This window comes from Chelonoidis abingdonii, chromosome 6 (genome assembly GCF_003597395.2).
Source record: "Chelonoidis abingdonii isolate Lonesome George chromosome 6, CheloAbing_2.0, whole genome shotgun sequence".
Taxonomy (NCBI): domain Eukaryota; kingdom Metazoa; phylum Chordata; order Testudines; family Testudinidae; genus Chelonoidis; species Chelonoidis abingdonii.
In genome coordinates, this window is record NC_133774.1 from 47,928,185 (window position 1) to 47,945,912 (window position 17,728).

Sequence of the window (17,728 nt, forward strand, 5' to 3'; positions counted from 1 at the left end):
GAATGGCAATGCAACCTAGTGCATGTGATTGCAATGCCATTAAAGGCTCCCATCCCTCAGGAGAATTCAAAGCACCGAGCCTGCAGGTTAAGGGTGTGTGGCTTCCATTGGGGTGGGTCCAGAGCCCTTTCCTCAACCCCCCTCCTCCCAGAATCCCTGTCCAGAGCCCTAGCCATTATGGGTATTACCCTCCACAGCCTATAGCCTTAATGCTGCTACTTCCCAGAGGCTGAAGTGGAGCAGGGAGTGGCTGGAGTTACTATTAAGAGCCTGTTATTGTACAAGAAGCTGTGTCCACCCTCCCCCATCATAAACAGATAGCTAAGGGTTAATGTCTCTTTCACCTACAAAGGGGTAACAAACAACACCTGACCAGAGGACCAATCAGGAAACAAGATATTTTCAAATCTCAAGGGGATGCAGTTTGGTGTGAGGGTCTTTGTCCTGGTTCGTGCTCTCTAGGCTCTAGGGTGATCGCACTATCATCCATTGGCTCTCTAATCTTCTGTTTCAAGTGTAAGTACAGACAGAAAACATACATGTTTTTACATTGTTTTTGTATTGCACTTGAGTTGTACTTGGCTAAATGTTTAATTGTATTTTTTTTGAATAAGCTGTTTATTCATTTTTATAAGCAAATAACCTGTAATATTGTCACCTTGATTACAGAGACACTTTTTATGTCTTTTCTTCTTTTTATTAAAGCTTTCTTTTAAGACCTGTTTGATTTCTATTCTAGTTGAGCGCAATGGGATGGAATTCTTGGCCAGGATTACGTCTCTCTCAGGGAAAGATGGGAGGGGGAAAAGAAGAGGGGGAAGGTGAATGTCCTTCTGTTTTTGTATCAGGAGTTAAGTACCTAATCTTCCAGGTAACGAGAGGGAGGCCTGGAAGAAGGTAAAGGAGGGGAAGGGAGAGAACCTGATCTCTCTGTGTTTTGTTTCAAGGGACTGAGCCACGGTAACCTCCTAGTGTCCCCACGGCGGGTAAGAAACTGGGATGAAGAAGGAGGGGAGGAATGGTTTATTCCCCTTGTTCGTGGAGACTCAGAGTCTGGTCCTGGGGTCCCCAGCAACGGTTCTGGGATGAACCAAGAGTTACCGGGACTGGAGATTCCTGGTGGCAGCTTTACATTTCTAAGCTGTAAATTAGCTTAGAGGTTTCATGCAGGTACCCAAATTTTGGACGCTAAGGTTCAGATTTGGGAAATATACCTTATAACACCCCCCACCCTGCAATTCCAGGGATTGCCAATATGGGCACCTCTGCAACTCTCCAAGCCCAGAGGCCCAGTGCATTGCCAGACCTAAGGTTGAGAAAGGGGAGGCAATGTGCTGAACCCCAGTGTTGCCACCAAGTGATGTGAGTAACTGGAGGAGTAAAGCCAGGAACCTGAAGTCTGTGCCCTTAAGATGCCTGGCTAAGTAACTTACAGGTGCAATCAGATCATTACTAAGTGTATGCAACTAGAGGTGTAAATAACACCACCTACAGAACTGGAGGCCATTTTTATAACTTTAGGTCTGAGTGTCCTGTGGATGCTGTTAAGTACTCTAGATTTAGCTCAGGAATTTAGCTCTAGATTTAGTTCAGATAATGGAACCTATTTTTTGGGGGTTGCCACTTGGTATTGTAAGTAGTTGGGGGCCAGAGACCTGAGGTTTATACCCTTCCTCTCCTTCAGGCATTTGGAGCATCCAATTTTGCAGTTCTTCTAGTGCTTAATCATTAGAATAGCTGCCTTGTACAGTACATAAAATGGATCAGTTTTTGTGGCATGAAAAGAGATGGTGATTGTACTAGTGCTTCATCTTCGAAGAAACAAAGTTTGGATGTATGAAGAAAGTTACTTGGAAATGAGATTTACATTTATTGGCATTGCAAATGAACCTCATCCACAAAGCACTGTCTGTGGTGATGTACTGGCTAATGGTAGCCTGAAGCCTTGCAAATTGAGATGAGACATTGTGGACTAGAGGGTAGCCACCTGACTTTTTCAAAGGAAGACTCAAAGCATTAAAGCAGCCAAAAAGTACTATAAGCAAGCATGCTACACTGCCTGCAAAGCATCTTAAAGCGTCTTGTGCCGTGTCATACTAAGCCTCACACCACAGCAGATACACTGATTTTGCCAGTTGCAAAGGAGATTTGTTCCATTATGTCTGGGGAAAGCTCAGCTCTGCAGGATGGTGCCATTCCACTGTCAAACACCACAGTGAGTTGCAGAATTTCAGAACTCAGTGGTGTGAACCACGAAGTGTTGAAATATATTCAGATGAGTCAATACAATGCAATCCAACTTCAGACAACAGATATTGCTAGAGCTGTACAACTGCTTGTTTATGCGTTTTGTGCACTGAGTCACTTCTGAACAATTTTTTTTTGTCAACGCCTTTCAACATACATCGGGCAACAAATCTGAAATGCTAGATCAGTGGTTCTCAACCAGGGGTACATGTACCCCTGGGGGTACGCAGAGATCTTCCAGAGGACACATCAACTCATCTTGGTATTTGCCTAGTTTTACAACAGGCTACATAAAAAGCAGTAGCCAAGTCAGTACAATCTAACATTTCATACAATCATTTGTATGTATTGCTCTCTATACTATACACAAATGTAAATACAATATTTATATTCCAATTGATTTAATAACTTTAATAATTAAATTAAATTTTATAATTACATGGTAAAATGAGAAAGCAATTTTTCAGTAAAACTGTGCTGTAACACTTTTGTATTTTTGCCTGATTTTGTAAGTAAGTAAGTTTTTAAGTGAGGTGTAACTTAGGTGTCTGCAAGACAATTCAGACTCTTGAAAGGGGTACCGTAGTCTGGAAGGGTTGAGAGCTACTGTGCTAGATAATATTCATTTGATGCCTTGGGATTTGCAGTGATGGTGCTTGATCCATGATGGGAAAAGCTCAGTAGTTTTATCACCCACATTCAGTAAGTTGCCACCAGTCCCAAATGGACACACTGCATTACACACAGAGAAGCTTCGGCTGCCAAGAAAATGCATCAGCCTTGAAGTCAGTTATAGACTCAGACTCGAAGACTGGAAGGGACCTTGAGAGGTCATCAAGTCCAGTCCCCTGCCCTCATGGCAGGACCAAATACTGTCTAGCACCATCCCTGAATAGACTTTTATCTACTAGTTCCTTAAATATCTCAGAGATGTCGCAGATTCCGAACAACTCCTAGGCATTTATTCTGTGATTCAACTACATCATGACGTTAGGAACTTTTTTCCTATCGTTCCATCTAAATCTCCCTTAGCTCAATTTTAACGCCCAGTGCCTTCTTGTATCTATCATTAGAGGCTAAGTGAACAAGTTTCTCCCTTTTCCTCCCGGATGACACCCCTTTTGATCCTGAAAACTGCTATCATGTCCCCTCTCAGTCTTCTCTTTTCCAGACTAAGTAAACCCAATTCTTTCAGCCTTCCTTCATAGGTCCTGTGCAGGATAATAAATTTTATAAAACCATGGACACTTAATGCACATTTATTTTCAGTTCTGTCATGAAATGAGATCTGATCATTGTGATGTTGGCAGACCAGATGCCAACTCATGCCAAAAGCACAGTGCCTCAGTGTACACAGACAAATGCATAGGTGGAAATCAGTCTGGCTTACCTGTGGGTTAGTACAGTTAAAATAGATATTAGTGTTATAGGAACGTATTTAGTGTTTAGACTTTATGGAATGTTTGTAGGATGTTTCATGCATTAATCCTACTTATAATACCTGTAGCCCATGGCATAAAGTTATACTGAGTATTTGCATTGTAAACTTCTAATGGTGTAACTCACCAAAGAGGAAGCAGCATTAATTAAGGTAAAGTGCTTGTCCTAGACACAAGATGGTCCACTGAAGGCAAATAAGGCTTTGTGTAGCATCAAAGGATAAAGACCTTGTCGATTGCCTTCCTTACTCCTTCCATGAAGGGGAGACCTACACATGAACTTATCCCATCAGCTTGGATTCTGGGGTGAAGCGGATAAAAATCTCTGACAAGGAGAAACTAGATTTTATGGTGTCTGGACTCCGAGGGGAAAAGACTCCTAAACAAACAAAAGATCCCCATACAGTTTAGCATGGGTCAGCCCTAAAGAACATATAGGTATGCTTACTATAGGAGTTTATATTACACCTCTACCTCCATATAACACTGTCCTTGGGAGCCAAAAAAATCTTACCATGTTATAGGTGAAACCGTGTTATACTGAACTTGCTTTGATCCACCATAGTGCACAGCCCTGCCAACCCCGGAGCACTGCTTTACCGCATTATATCCAAATTTGTGTTATATGGGGTGGCGTTATATCGAGGTAGTGGTGCACCTTTTTTAATCTAAGACTGTAACTAATTTGTGTGCATGTGTTTCCTATTTTAACCTTGTAAATAACTCATTTCCCTCCTTAGTTTACAAATCTTTAGTTAATTTATTACAGGACTGGCTACAGGTGTGGTATTTGGTTTGAGATCTGAATACAAATGACCTGGGATAAGTGACTGGTCCTTTGGGACTGGGAGTAACCTGAATGTTGCTGCGCTTTTTGGTGTAAAGTAACCACCTATCACACAGCCCAGCTTGCATGGGTGGCAGGATAGACTGAAATGCCCAAGGAACTGTCTGTGACTCCATAGTAAGACTGTTATATTGAGCAAATTGAGTTCATCTTGTTATTGGGTTGGTGAAGTCTAATTATAGAGCATACAACCAGTTTGAGGTTTCTGCCCTGCTTTTTGAGTCTGCCTTGAGGTTGGCACTCATGGTTGTGAGCCACTCCAGACAGCATGACAATAATCACCACCTACTACTCCAAACCAAAGGTAGTTATCAAGAAGAAAAGGACTTCGCCTTCTTGAGTCATGTGAAGAGATTAAAATCATCTTAACTGATGCGAAGTTAACCATCTTCTGCGACTACCTTTGGCTGGCTCTATTTGCTTACTTGGTTAAAGTTTTCAACCATCTGAATTCACTAAATGCATCTATGCAAGTGAAGAATAAATCCTATCAGACAAATTAACAAATTCTATTCAGAAACAGGACGTGTGGGCCTCTTGATTTGCAAGCGGAAACTACAACATTTCCCACATTTTCAGATTTCCTCTAGGATTGTGGGGTGGCAATTATGCTTGGCAGAACTAATTTTTATTCTTTTATAATTCAGTGGCTAATATCTGTTTATTTTAAGCTTTTACTTTTAGCTATTTAAATGTTCACACTTGTGGAAAATTAAGGGGGGGTCCAAACAGTAATTTAATGATACATGTTGATATTCAAGCTGTATAACCATTAAAACACGAGTTGTCAGCATCATGTCAAAATATACAAAGTAAATAGCCTTAAACCAAACTAAGTTTTCAAGCAGCAATTTTCTTACTTTGCCTATCTGTAAATTTCAATTATTATTGATGGAAATATTTTTATTGGCATGAGTATACATGGTAAAACTGACATTTACCAATAAAAATCTAATCCTTTCAAGCCTAATTTTGATGAACTGCAACAGGGGTCAGCAACCTTTCAGGTGGTGTGCCGAATCTTCATTTATTCACTCTGATTTAAGGTTTCACATGCCAGCAATAAATTTTAATGTTTGTAGAAAGTCTCTTTCTATAAGTCTATAATATATAACTAAACTATTGTTGTATGTAAAGTAAATAAAGTTTTTAAAATGTTTAAGAAGCTTCATTTAAAATTAAATTAAAATGCAGAGCCCCCTGGACTGGTGGCCAGGACCCAGGCAGTATGAGTGCCACTAAAAATCAGCTCACATGCCGCCTTTGGCACGTATGCCATATGTTGCCTACCCCTGAGCTACAGGCTGCCGTTGTTGAACATGTGATGGGACTGAAAGCACTACTCAGTTACTACTTCCAAGAAGACTGCAGCTCATTTGCCTGGACTCATGATCTGCTCATTTCTGTAGGTTAAAGCCATCTTTCAAGGGAGCTAGAAGAATAGCAAATTGAGCTGAAATGCCATAGCAGACAGGACAACAATTTTGGAACTTTTTCCCTCTCAAACTTCTGGCTTTCAATTACAGAGAAATTCCCAGAGCTCTCTACTCTTTCTACCTTTTGCTTCATTGTACCCGTGCAAAGATGGGTTTTCCAGACTTACCGCATTGAAGACAAAGTACAGAAACAGCTCCAAGTAGATGACCCACAACTCTGCCTTCCAAACACTGAACCTCGCACTGATCTGAGTTCCAATACCAAACAAGCCCAAACCTCTCACACTGACTGACATCGCAGCACTAATACAGAGAAGGGATGTTTTTTACAGTACCATTTGACTTGTATTTTAAGTAATTTGCCTTATCTCCTGAACAAAATGCTTTAGCAACACTAGGTGACAGTATCCTACTCACTATGGTAAGGGTGGGGTGAGTAGGAAGGGCTCCAAGTGAAAAAATAAAATAAAGCTGGTTGAGGGACTTGATTCAGGAAGGTGAGAATCCCTACTGTAAAAGCATGATTTTTTTTATTCGAGGTTTTAGACAACATGACTGGCTGAAATGTGAGATGCTCATGTAATTTCATGGAGGAAAATAGACAATACTGCATTCTGTTTAGAAATGCAAACTAGCAAGCACTGTGAACTGAGGTAATCAACATGTGTAATTAAATGAGTAATAGAAAAAAACTGATTTACAATTCAAATGGTGTTCCTCTGCAACAATCATTTGATATAGCAAATACTGATATACATTAGGAAGATGTTTCTTTAATTCTGCTATAAGCATCAATGACAACAGAACTTATACTTGTACCACTTGAAGATGATAGTATGTCTAAGTTCGAAATGTCTACTTATAAATGTAGTACACAGCAAACTGTTTTAGCATTTGTAAGACAAAATGTAATAAGAGGCGCTAAACTTTTCTTAAAATACACACTGATTTCAGTGGCCATTTACATATTAAGATGTATATCACAGTAGTTCAGTTGACACAGCAGATGACAAAAAGATGGCCTGAACAAATGGTATCTGAATAGAAGGGTGGGATATAACATTAATTAAAATAATTCTATGAATTTCATACTGGATCCAAATCACTATAGATTCAAGATGTCAATGGAATGGGCTTGGGGGATAAAAGGTATTCACATTGATTTTTCTTAAAGTTTTCCTATATTTTTATACACAAAAAAGAATTAAAAAAACACATTAAGGTAACATTAGTGATCTGACATAAAAGCAATTATATTCAAACTAAATCTGCTACTCCCTTCTTCAATTTACCTAGCTGTACTTATCTATTGCAGAGTTATGACTCATGGGTGAGTTTAAAGTGTTGTATATACTTTGTTTTTCTCAGTTTGAACTATAATTGCAGCACAAAGACATGCTGACTTAACCCCCCCCCAGCCCCGTCAATCAGAAAAGAATTAAACACTAGAAAGTGTTAAAATAATTAACTTTTAGTGATGCATTGATCACATTTTGGATACATATCATTCTTTCAGTCCACAAAATGCACACACATTTGTTAATCACAAGTTGCATCACAGAAAAATAATTTTTGCATTTGATAAATTTGCAAATCTGAAATAAATTACCTTATATTCATTTGCAGTAATCCACTCTGGATCTTTTCTTTTCTTTTTCCCTTTTTTATCTCTAGTCTGAATGGTTGAAGCCTGGTAAGACTGCAGATCCACTCGTGAATGAAACTGGTATCGGCCACTTTCAACATCACAATAGTAATAGATTCCAGTGGTTGGATCATAATAAAGTTGATTTTCCTTTAAAAGGAATAATAAAGCACAATGCATTCTTTAATCTGATTTATGTACTAAACATTAGGAATAAGCATCCCTAAAAGCAGAGAGTAAAACAGGTGATGGTGCAGGGTTGAGCCAAAATGGTGAATGTGTTGGAAAGCTTGTAAAACCAATGTCTATGCTGTAGCTGTCCTTCACTTTCTAGTGCTGTCAGTATAGCACTTTTTACTAGCATTACATAGGTTTCCAAAGCACATGATTGAGTTTGCCCATGCAGAGTTGCAAATTTAAGAGTCTAGTCTTCCTTCAGTATAGAACTTCCATTAAGATTAACATGTCTGCTTTTGCATTCATCGCAAAATAGACACCTTACAAAAGAAAGACATCCACATTTGTAAATGAAGACGACTGTATATTGCTGAAGCTGAATAACTCCAAGTATTTTGATCCACTTTGCCTGAGGTCTTGGGCTATGTCAACACTATATTATTTAGAGTGGCACAGCTGCGCTGCTCCAGCACTTCTGGTGAAGACGCTCTAAGCTCTGTGTCATCTTAATAACTCCTGCCTCCACACTTAGGTCAGTATAATTTATGTCGGTCAGGGGTGTGGATTATTCACACCCCTGAGTGATGCAAGTTATACTGAAGTAATTTGTAGCGTAGACAGTCTTAATATTCTTTATTTTCTCCCAAAATTATTTTCAATTAAGCATAAGAGCATCCAGCTAAATGGAATGGTTTTCTATACTTTCTCTGAATATGCCTTCGGTAGCAGAGAAATCTCACTCACTCAGGGCAGGCTACTACAATCTGTTTTGTTCAAAATTTGATTTTTAAGCTCAAGTTTCTAAGTATAATTTTAGAATAAAGACTCCAACAGAAGCTTTGCTACTGTAGAATAATTTGCTGCAAAAATAATTTTCTCCTTAATAAGAGACATCTTTGTTAATAGTATAAAAATGTTAACAGCACACAGCATCTGAAAGGAACTAGATAAAGGCCTAAATTTGCTATTCATACTGACATTTATCATCATTCAGCAACTGCGCTTTTAAACGGCATATGTGAACTGGATGACTGCACAAAACACTGCAATTGCATGTGTAGGAACCCAACACTTTGAGAGTAAGTGTTTGCACTGATCTTTGAACTACAGTGAATGTCAATTGGTTCACAGAAACCAGACCACCATCAATAATGCAAAAATTATGGAAAACACTGTTAAGAATACCTTAAAACACAGTAAACATGATTTATATTGTTCACATCAAGGGACACATTTCTGTGATTTTTTCCTCTGACTGAACTAATTAAACAGCTTGATGTCCCACGCAAAACATTCAGCAGTGTCTGACCTCTGTTGCATTGGTTTTCAGTGGTTTAACTCTAGACTGAAACAACAGTGTTACTCCAGTTTTGTCACTCTGTTTACAAAAAACGTGCTTGGATATGAAATTTTCTTTTCAAAATTATTTCTCAGGATATTTGCATGAAAACAATATTTATAGAAAGTACATTTCTGAAAGTAGTAATTATTTCTACCTGAAATCACTGGCAACTTTATAAATAATTATTAAGTTGACATGGTGATAGCACACTCAATCAATATTTACTTTAAATTATAAAATCAGCTTGGGTCTTAGTTCTCTGTTGATTTCATCAATATTTATTACTCCAACGTATATCAGGCAAATGGTACAGATCCATATATACAAAACATCAATGATTCTGAAAAACAAACTAACCGAATTATAGTAGAATCCAGTGCTATGGTCATAATACAACCCAGTATTCTCATCATAAATAAACCCAGTCTGTGATACAGCAGCTTCTGCAGCAGCTCTCAAGCTTTCTGCTAATGTACCTTCTGCTAACGAAGTATCTTCTGGTTCCTAAGATCAGATAATAAAAAGGTAAGTTGCCTGCTACAAGAAAGGTCAGCTTTTATTCTTCCATTGTAACACACTTCAGCATTTTAAAGAAATATCCATTTTAATGAACTGATCAAAATCTGGTGCCTTAGGGATACAGATGGCTCGGGGGATTGTTAGTGGAGAAAAGAGGTTGAAATGCTGTCTGCATTGACATCAATGGCAATACTCCCACTAACGATGTCAAGGGGGCCAGGACTTCACCCAAAGCCTTTCATTTTTCATCAATCAATACAGAAGCGACTCAGGTCACTGACAGTAGCGAAGAAAAGTTACCATCTGTTGTCCCCACAGCGACTTTTATAAAATAAATTCTGGTTCTCAGTTCAGTGTTTAAGTACTAGATTGCAAAACCAGCACTGAGATACTCTGAGAGGTGGAGGACTAACAGGAATAGAGTGAACTCCTTTCTTAACCCTATATATTCTCCAACTACATCAGGGGGTAAGGCAAACTGACAGCATAGGGAAGCGGGAGAGCTGGCACTGCCAATGCCCATGTTATATCTATTCTGTTGATAAAAGATTTGAAAGTAAGTACTTTCAATCCAATACTGTAATTGACATAATCCTTATGAGCACTGCAATTATGCCCATAAAGGCCTACCTATGCATTTATGTGCTCATCACCATGCTATCTGATTTATAAAATCAGCCCTATACTATATGAAGGGTACATTTATTAGTTTATAAAAGGTTATAGTATCTATTACTAGTTTATTAAGTATGTTATAGACACAAGTAGTATGTGTTAGAGATTGATATCCATGTCATTGGGTTGGATGTAACTGTCTGTTACAGCTGTCCCCCTGCTAGCATTCTTCTTTCCCTTCTCCTTCTGTTTGTCCTGGTGGCCGCCCCTCCCGGCCATTGTGCTAACTAAAGTCACAGCCCTATTCATAGGGATGGCTTGTACAGACTAACTGGAGCCACTGCCCTGCCTAGGGAGGGGGCTTGTTGCTTCTGTGTTTGACTCCTTTGTTCAGACCCGGGCTGGTGTAGGGAGGCGCTTGTCCAAAATGCACGACCTGAATGGCCAACTATTAAGCATACTGATTTACCTGTGGTCAGCAATGCCCAGGCATGCTTATGCTTACCTCAGTTTTTCCCTGCCTCTCTCCTCTCCTGTATCAAGAGGAGCCAATCAAAAGTAGTGGTGGGAAACTGCCTAAGTTTGCCTTTAAAACCAGACATTTTCTGATCAGACCCCAGAAAGGTCCTTGCTTTGCCACCTGGTCTGATCAGCTAGGGGTCTTTGGGGGCCCTCTCTCACGCTCTATTGTTTTTGAGCGTACCCCCGTTTTTAAACTCCCCTCCATGAACAACGAATTTGTGCCTGGGATTTCCTGATTACTGAAAGCGAATCGAGTCCTCTCTCCATCCTCCAATGCTACTGCTGTTTCTCTCTGTTTGTTGCCGTCCTGGGATTGGTAAGAGTTTTCTCTTGCAGGCTCCCCTGTCTAGCTGCTGGCCTTGTTTCCAAGCAGACAGACCAAGCTAACTCCTTGGTCTGTATCTATAATCTGTTTCTTGCTCCGCAGCTCCTTTGCTGCTAATATAAGCCTGTGCCGCTGCTGGCTGTGGCTTCCTGGACTGCCAGCTGCAGCCCCCCCACTGCTGTAAAGGTGACCTATTAGAATCAGGTTTTAGTCTAGTAAGTTGTAATTCATTTTGCATAGCTGTGGTTAAGTTAGTTTAGAGAATTGTTTGTATTGTGCTCTGTAAGTTAGGTTTAAAAAATTGTTGATTGTGTTCTGTACTTGCTAATTTGTGTATCTTGGTTAGTTAGATCATAGATAAGATTTTGCTGTTCTGTGATATTGTGGTTAAGTCTTGTCTTCCCTGCCCCTCACCCCCACCCCGAAAGCCCCCTTCCCAGTCACTGGTTGCGTGTCCTGCTGTTTAAAACTTCAGCCTGTCTGCTCTCTGTTCCCCCTGGGGTTAAATCTCCCTCGCGCACCTCTGCCTCTGGTTCTTGCTCACCACGTGACTCCTTCACCTCCCCCAACCTCATTCCTACACTGCTCTCTCTCTCTCTCTTTCTTAATCCCTCCCCACATGTTCACTCGGCTCTTTACTGCTCGCCAAACCTTCAATTGTATACTGAAGTCTAGCATAAAATTCTCTTGTTAACCCTTTTTCTCGTCTAACACACCTCACATTTTACATTTTACCACTGAGAACACTTTTACCTAGAGTTGTTGATATATTTAACACTTTTTCCCAATAACTGTTAGTTGGTGATATTTGCTGCCTGTCACACAATCCTTTACAATAAGAAATTGTTAGCTACCTGTTACATTATATTTCAGTGTCAAATCGGGTACCAACTGTATTGTACCCCACTATTGAAACCCCCTATACTATTTACTAAAAGAACCCCCTCCCCAATTGTCTACCTTAACAAACCCCATACCCCTCACCATTAAATTTTCCCTGTTTTTTGCATTTTCTTAATAAAGTTTATTTTGCACCCCACCAGTGCAGTAGTTGTCCCCCAAGATCCCCTACCTGCTGGCAGGGTCAATAACCATCTAGAATACCTTCCGTTGTACTAGTATCTATCACTTATTAAAACATTCATAGATTAACTATTTATAAAAGTACCCTTACTAGAAAGTGACGTAAACTCTATAACATAAACATCAATGTCACTGGCTTGAGTCCACCTCTGCTGAGATCCCCTATTCATGTTTTCATCCCCTCTGCCATTGACTGATGAAGCTCCTTTCTCTAGAACCTTTCCAAATTCTAGCTCTCCAGCTTCCAGCATGCTCATAAGGCTACTGTCTGCCTTATCAAGCATACAAAAGAAGCATAGCCACATCACACCCCTTTTCTCAAACTCCCTCCTCCTATTCCCCGTTCATTTCAGGATCCATTTTAAAACTAGCTGCTTTGGTTTTAAACTGCGTGTACTACTTGCAGCCTATTCCATATACTATGGTGAGAAGCACAGTATCAATTCTTTGGCCATGTCTACACTAGCACTTATGTTGGCAAAACTTTGAAAAAAAAACAAAAACAAAAAAAAAAAAAAACAGACCACACGCTGAGTGACACAAGTTTTGCAAGCATAAGCTATGTGTCCCACGGACACAGCTACTGCTGCTCATTCAGCTGGTTTTATTATGTCAATGGCAGAGCTCTCTCCCATCTGCATAATGTGGCTACACAAACGATCTTACACTGGCACAGCTTTATTGGTACAGTTGTGTCACTGCATGCTTGTAAGTGTAGACATGGCCTTAGATAAGATACCTCAGACCTTATGTCTCTCTCTCGTGCCTCTGCTACTTCCCCTCATCTTCTGGAAACAACCCTCTCTCCCAGGCTTTTCCCACAATTTCACAACTAATGGTACAAGAGCCTTCTCCTTTGCAGTTCCTACTCATTGTCACAGCCTTACCATTGTTCTGATCCATGAATTCCATTTATCTACAATTCATTTAAAAGCATCCCTTTTCCCCCTTTCAGGTTGCTACACACTCCTTCTTCACACATCTGGAGCTTCTTCCCACACTCACCTCCAATGCAGTACCTCTGGCTTCAATCTCAATTTCCTTGTCCACTTCTGCATACCTCTCCAGCTGCACCTCCAACCTACCTGCACACGTTCTGCAAATACTTCTAGCTGGGCTACTTGTCATGCTTTCAGGCCATGCCAGCCCAGGCCCACGCCACCACATGCACACACACACACACGCATACTTCCTTTAAATTGTGCCTTAAAAGAAAAAAAATCCCATTTGGTTCCAGCTTTACAGAGATGGACAAATCAATGGACTACTATCCCTAGAGGATGCAAAGTTCTGTGACTGCTTTAAAAAAAAAAAAAAAAGCAATTACAAATGCTGTTGTGTATTTATGGTTCCACCTAATGCAGATTAGAAGGATGTTCCCTGTGTAAAAACATGCACAGAATTTAGACTAGGAGCTATAATTGCAGCATCTTAAATTTTCTTGCTTTAAAATGTGTATACACCTTCACAACCTAGCCCCCATCCTGCACCCAGATCCACACTGGTGGACCTGATCAAAGAACTGGAACCCTAGTTTTATTGCACAATGGAGAAAAGTTTGTAAACAATCTTCAATACTGGATCACTGAAACAGCTACCTTGTATAATAATATCGGAACTGAAGCTAGACTTTCAAAATCATAGACATGTTGACAGATTAAGGACTCCAAAAGTATTTTGAAACACACAGTTCTACTACCTGTAAATTTTCGATTAAGTTATCCCTTTGTCCACTTTCAGCAAGTTCTGTGCTACCAATGTATGAATGAATATCACCACCTGCCTGTGATTGCTCTGTAGAATTAGGATTGGAACCTTCACTCTTATGGTTCTGCTGCACTGATAGTTCAGATGTGTTATCTTGAGCATCAATGTTGTTACAATAATTCTGATAATTGTAATAATCTGTAGAAAAAAGTTTAAATTGCATAAATTAGCAAAGTAACATTTTACACAAAATCAGCCTGAGGAGTCTAATGCATGTGCTTCACTTTTCACAGGTAGGCCAACTGGAATCAATTTCCAGGTAGCATACAACATTTTTTGTTTACCTCACTTTTGTTGAGCAAATGAAAACTTGCTTAAATGTACTTATGCAGGTGCTGAAGTGTATGCACAAGTAATCCTGTTATTTATTCTTCTATTATGCTAGTGCCTAGAAGCCTCCATTAAAGATCAGCATATCATTGTGCTAGGCACTGCATAGACAAGTCAAACAAAACAAAACCAAACAAAAAGAGCTGAGCTCCTTGCCCTGGAAGCTCACAATCTAGAAATCAGGCAGCACATAATAAGTGGATGAAACAGAAAGGACTAGGATGATAAAATGACAATAAAATGAACTGTGTTTGGTAAAAGCTTAAAGGGCAACTCAACATTTGCCTAATTAAAGCCAGACAATAGTGATTTAAATGTATCGCAGCAGAAGTTGTTTTTAAAGAGATATTTAAAAGAGGATAAGGGGATGGGATCCTAGCAAGTGCCCCTTTCCAATCACTGACTAAGACTGTTCTGAAGGGAAACCAAGCCTCTCTGCTCTGGATCCCCTTGGGTCTTTAGGCTGTGGTCTTGAGTCCCTTGGGCCATCCAGACTCTGGAAAGCAGACAGGGCCTTCCTTCCTCATGAGGCTTCTATATGCTGGGTGACAAAATGGACCCTTGAGCAGATCAGTTTCTACCCTTTTAAAACCTGCAGCCCCATGTTCAGTGACCCCCTTGCCAGCTCCCTCACATGAGCACAGGCCTGCCAGGCGACTTACCAATGAGACCTCTCCCCATTAAATTAGTTCTTTTGCACAGGAACAAGTCTTTTAGCAAATTAACAACCTTTGAGTATTTAATGGTCAACTCCCCTCTACTGTTATTCTTCTGTCACCAGCCTTTTGAATGCCAACACAACATGGAGGCAAACAGACCTTGGAGAAGGACAGAAGAGTGTATAGTCAAAATAGAGTTTGCAATCTGACAGACACCTGGGGTTCATAATCTCACACAGAGTTCAAAAATTGTAGAATCATATTCCGAATTCCTCACAGGTAGCTTTCCAATTTTGATTACGAGGCTTTTTTGCATGCATAGAGGGCAGCATGACTGCTTGAGGGAGAAGCAGACCAAGGGGACAATCGAAGCTACATCACCAGCAGTACAAAGCCGAGATCAGCAGTTTGATTTCCACAAACAATGGCTGGGCTTAATAGTGAAAGGCCTTAAAGGCAATGACAAGAAGTTGTGTTTGATGCAGGAGAGGAAGGGGAGCTACATGTGCATATAAAATAAGCTTCAACTGAATAAGAAATGGAAAACAATATTTACAAGGTTAGTTAAGTCAGAGAACTCATTTAACTAATTAACGAAAGTGTTAAGGATCTCTTTCCACTGTTTCCAGTGCAATTTCCACTGGCTACCTGATTGTTGCCAAGAATCATAGTCTTCAGTTTGCACTTCTACACTAGATGTCTCTCTCTCTTTTTTCTTCCTATCATGAACTTCCTTACTGAGTTCTTCGACCTGCAAGAAAAAGCATGCATTATAAAAAAATATTAAATCAAAGCCATTATAATTATCCATCTCAGAAAACTATTCTGCTCTATTTGCTTGCAGATATTGTAGAGAAACAACTATTTAAGTCTACCATAGACCCCATAACTGATTTTAGTTTCTTGAAACTCCCATATATTAGATCAGTGGATATCTAACAAAAGATGACATTCCGGTCATATTTAAAGTTATACTGATTAAATAAGAAAATGTGAAGGAAGGGACCTAACCCCTAATTGTTTGTAAGATACAAGTTTAAAATTAGAAAAACACCCATTTTTCATGTGACCCTAAAAGATAATATTTATCATCTTAGTATACTAGTTAGTAATGTATCTTAAAATGTGTAAAGGCTATAAAACCTCTGTGAGGCATACTGTCCCAAATCTTCACCAGGATGTCTTCCATCTTTTTCTTTCTCTTGCCTCTCCCTAGTGTAATCTTCCCTTTTGATTAAGGAACCAGATTTGTGAATCTGAATATGATATAGAATGTACTTTTAATTGGTGGTTTCAAAAATGCTGGAACAAAGTTCCAGCGCTGGACACTCAATTTGAGAAGCTAAATTAGATCAAATATCCCTGTGGGACTTTCCATGAGCTAAAGAATTTTAGAGCTTATGATTGTCTGGTGCTGCAGCTGAGGAAAACAGCTCAGCGGCATGATGGACTAACAGGACCCAAAGCCTGTCAAGAGCCAGAGGGAGCATGAGGCTGGGCATGCAGGCCCGGATCTCTCAGGGAAAGCCCTGAAAACTCAGGAATTGATGAGGTGCCTGGCTACTAACGAAAGGGCAGCGGCAGTGTGGGAAGGGGGCTGTCTGGGGGAGGGGAGCAGACCCCAGTGGCGAGGGGAGGGCGTGTCCGGGTGACGGGGGGGTCTCGGGGAGGGGACAGACCCGCAGCGGCGCAGGATAGGGTCGGTACCTGCGTCTGCAGCGCCTCGTTGCTCTCCTGGGCCTCCCGGTAGAGCCGCTCCGTGTGGCGCAGCAGCCTCTCCACCTGCTCCAGCTGGCTCCGGCAGGACCCCAGCTCCGCCTCGAGCACCTCCACCTTGCCCTGCAGAGCCCGCAGCTCGGCGCCCGGCTCCGGGAGCGGCGGGGAAGCCATGCCCGGGGCTCTGGCTCCCAGGGACCCTCAGCGGCCGCAGCAGAGGCGCAGCCAGAGCCGGGAGACAAAGCGGCAGCGGCAGCCTCCCGCCATGGCCTCGGGAGTCCCTAGTGCTCGGCTAATAACGCTCCTGAGGAAAAGTTTCCGGCGGCAACGAAAGGCTGCGGCAGTGCGCGGCGCACTAAACTGCTACCAAGGGGCGGGGCAGGTGACCGGAAACGATCCCAGGGCAACAGGAAGCGACGGAGACTGCTAGGGCTCAGCTGTGCGCTTGCGCAGTGCACGTGGGCTTATAAATGGGGGCCGGAGTTGCTGTTTTCTTCCCTATTCGTTCCGGGGGTGTTCGGAGTTCAGTGCGCTGGGCACCGCCCTTGGCGGCCGAGCGGGAGGGGCTCAGCGTTAGTGACGCTGTTGGAGAGCAGCAGGCAGGGTGGGGCGTAACCAGCTACAAGGGACTCAGGACAAATAGCGGGCGGGTAGGAGAGCCTGATCCTGGGCTGGGGCTCATAGACTTTAAGGTCAGAAGGGACCATTATGAGCTCTTGAGCCCTGCTTGAGAGAGAGGCTCTCCGGCAGCTTCCAGTCCGCCCCTGGGGAGACCCCAGGGGAGGGGGAAATACGTGTGTGTAATGACACCGGCAGAAATGCTGAATAGTGATCCCAATCCCATTAATCACAGTGAGCTGGGAGACTCTGCTGCTCAGCCTGTAGTCGTCATTGCTCTGAGCAAGCGCTGAATTGGAGACAAACCAGATTGGCTCTGTTTTTGGTTAGATTTGACCTTGCTTGTATCTTATAAATTGAAATCTGAATATGGTACAGAAACTGGTGAGTGATAGAGCTGGATTAAATTTTAAACTACTAATGCACTCCCCTTTCCTGCAA

General features: G+C 41.3%; 1 protein-coding gene across 5 annotated transcripts in view; it reads right to left on the bottom strand.

Annotated features, from left to right (window-relative positions):
- The window catches only part of AGGF1 (angiogenic factor with G-patch and FHA domains 1), a 43,266-nt gene extending 26,224 nt beyond the window's left edge, over window positions 1-17,042 (bottom strand). For 3 of the 5 annotated variants that reach the window (XM_032778340.2, XM_032778344.2, XM_032778345.2), the window contains exons 1-5: window positions 16,661-17,042; window positions 15,602-15,704; window positions 13,897-14,102; window positions 9,491-9,637; window positions 7,579-7,764 (exon numbers count right to left, since the gene is read on the bottom strand). In XM_032778340.2, coding sequence (XP_032634231.1) covers window positions 7,579-7,764; window positions 9,491-9,637; window positions 13,897-14,102; window positions 15,602-15,704; window positions 16,661-16,843 — 825 coding nt within the window. In that variant the 5' untranslated portion in view covers window positions 16,844-17,042. Of the gene's footprint in view, window positions 1-7,578; window positions 7,765-9,490; window positions 9,638-13,896; window positions 14,103-14,956; window positions 15,063-15,601; window positions 15,705-16,127; window positions 16,210-16,660 lie in introns of those variants that run through there. The other 2 variants (XM_075067000.1, XM_032778343.2) reach the window with 2 other exon arrangements.
- Window positions 17,043-17,728: the final 686 nt, after the last annotated feature.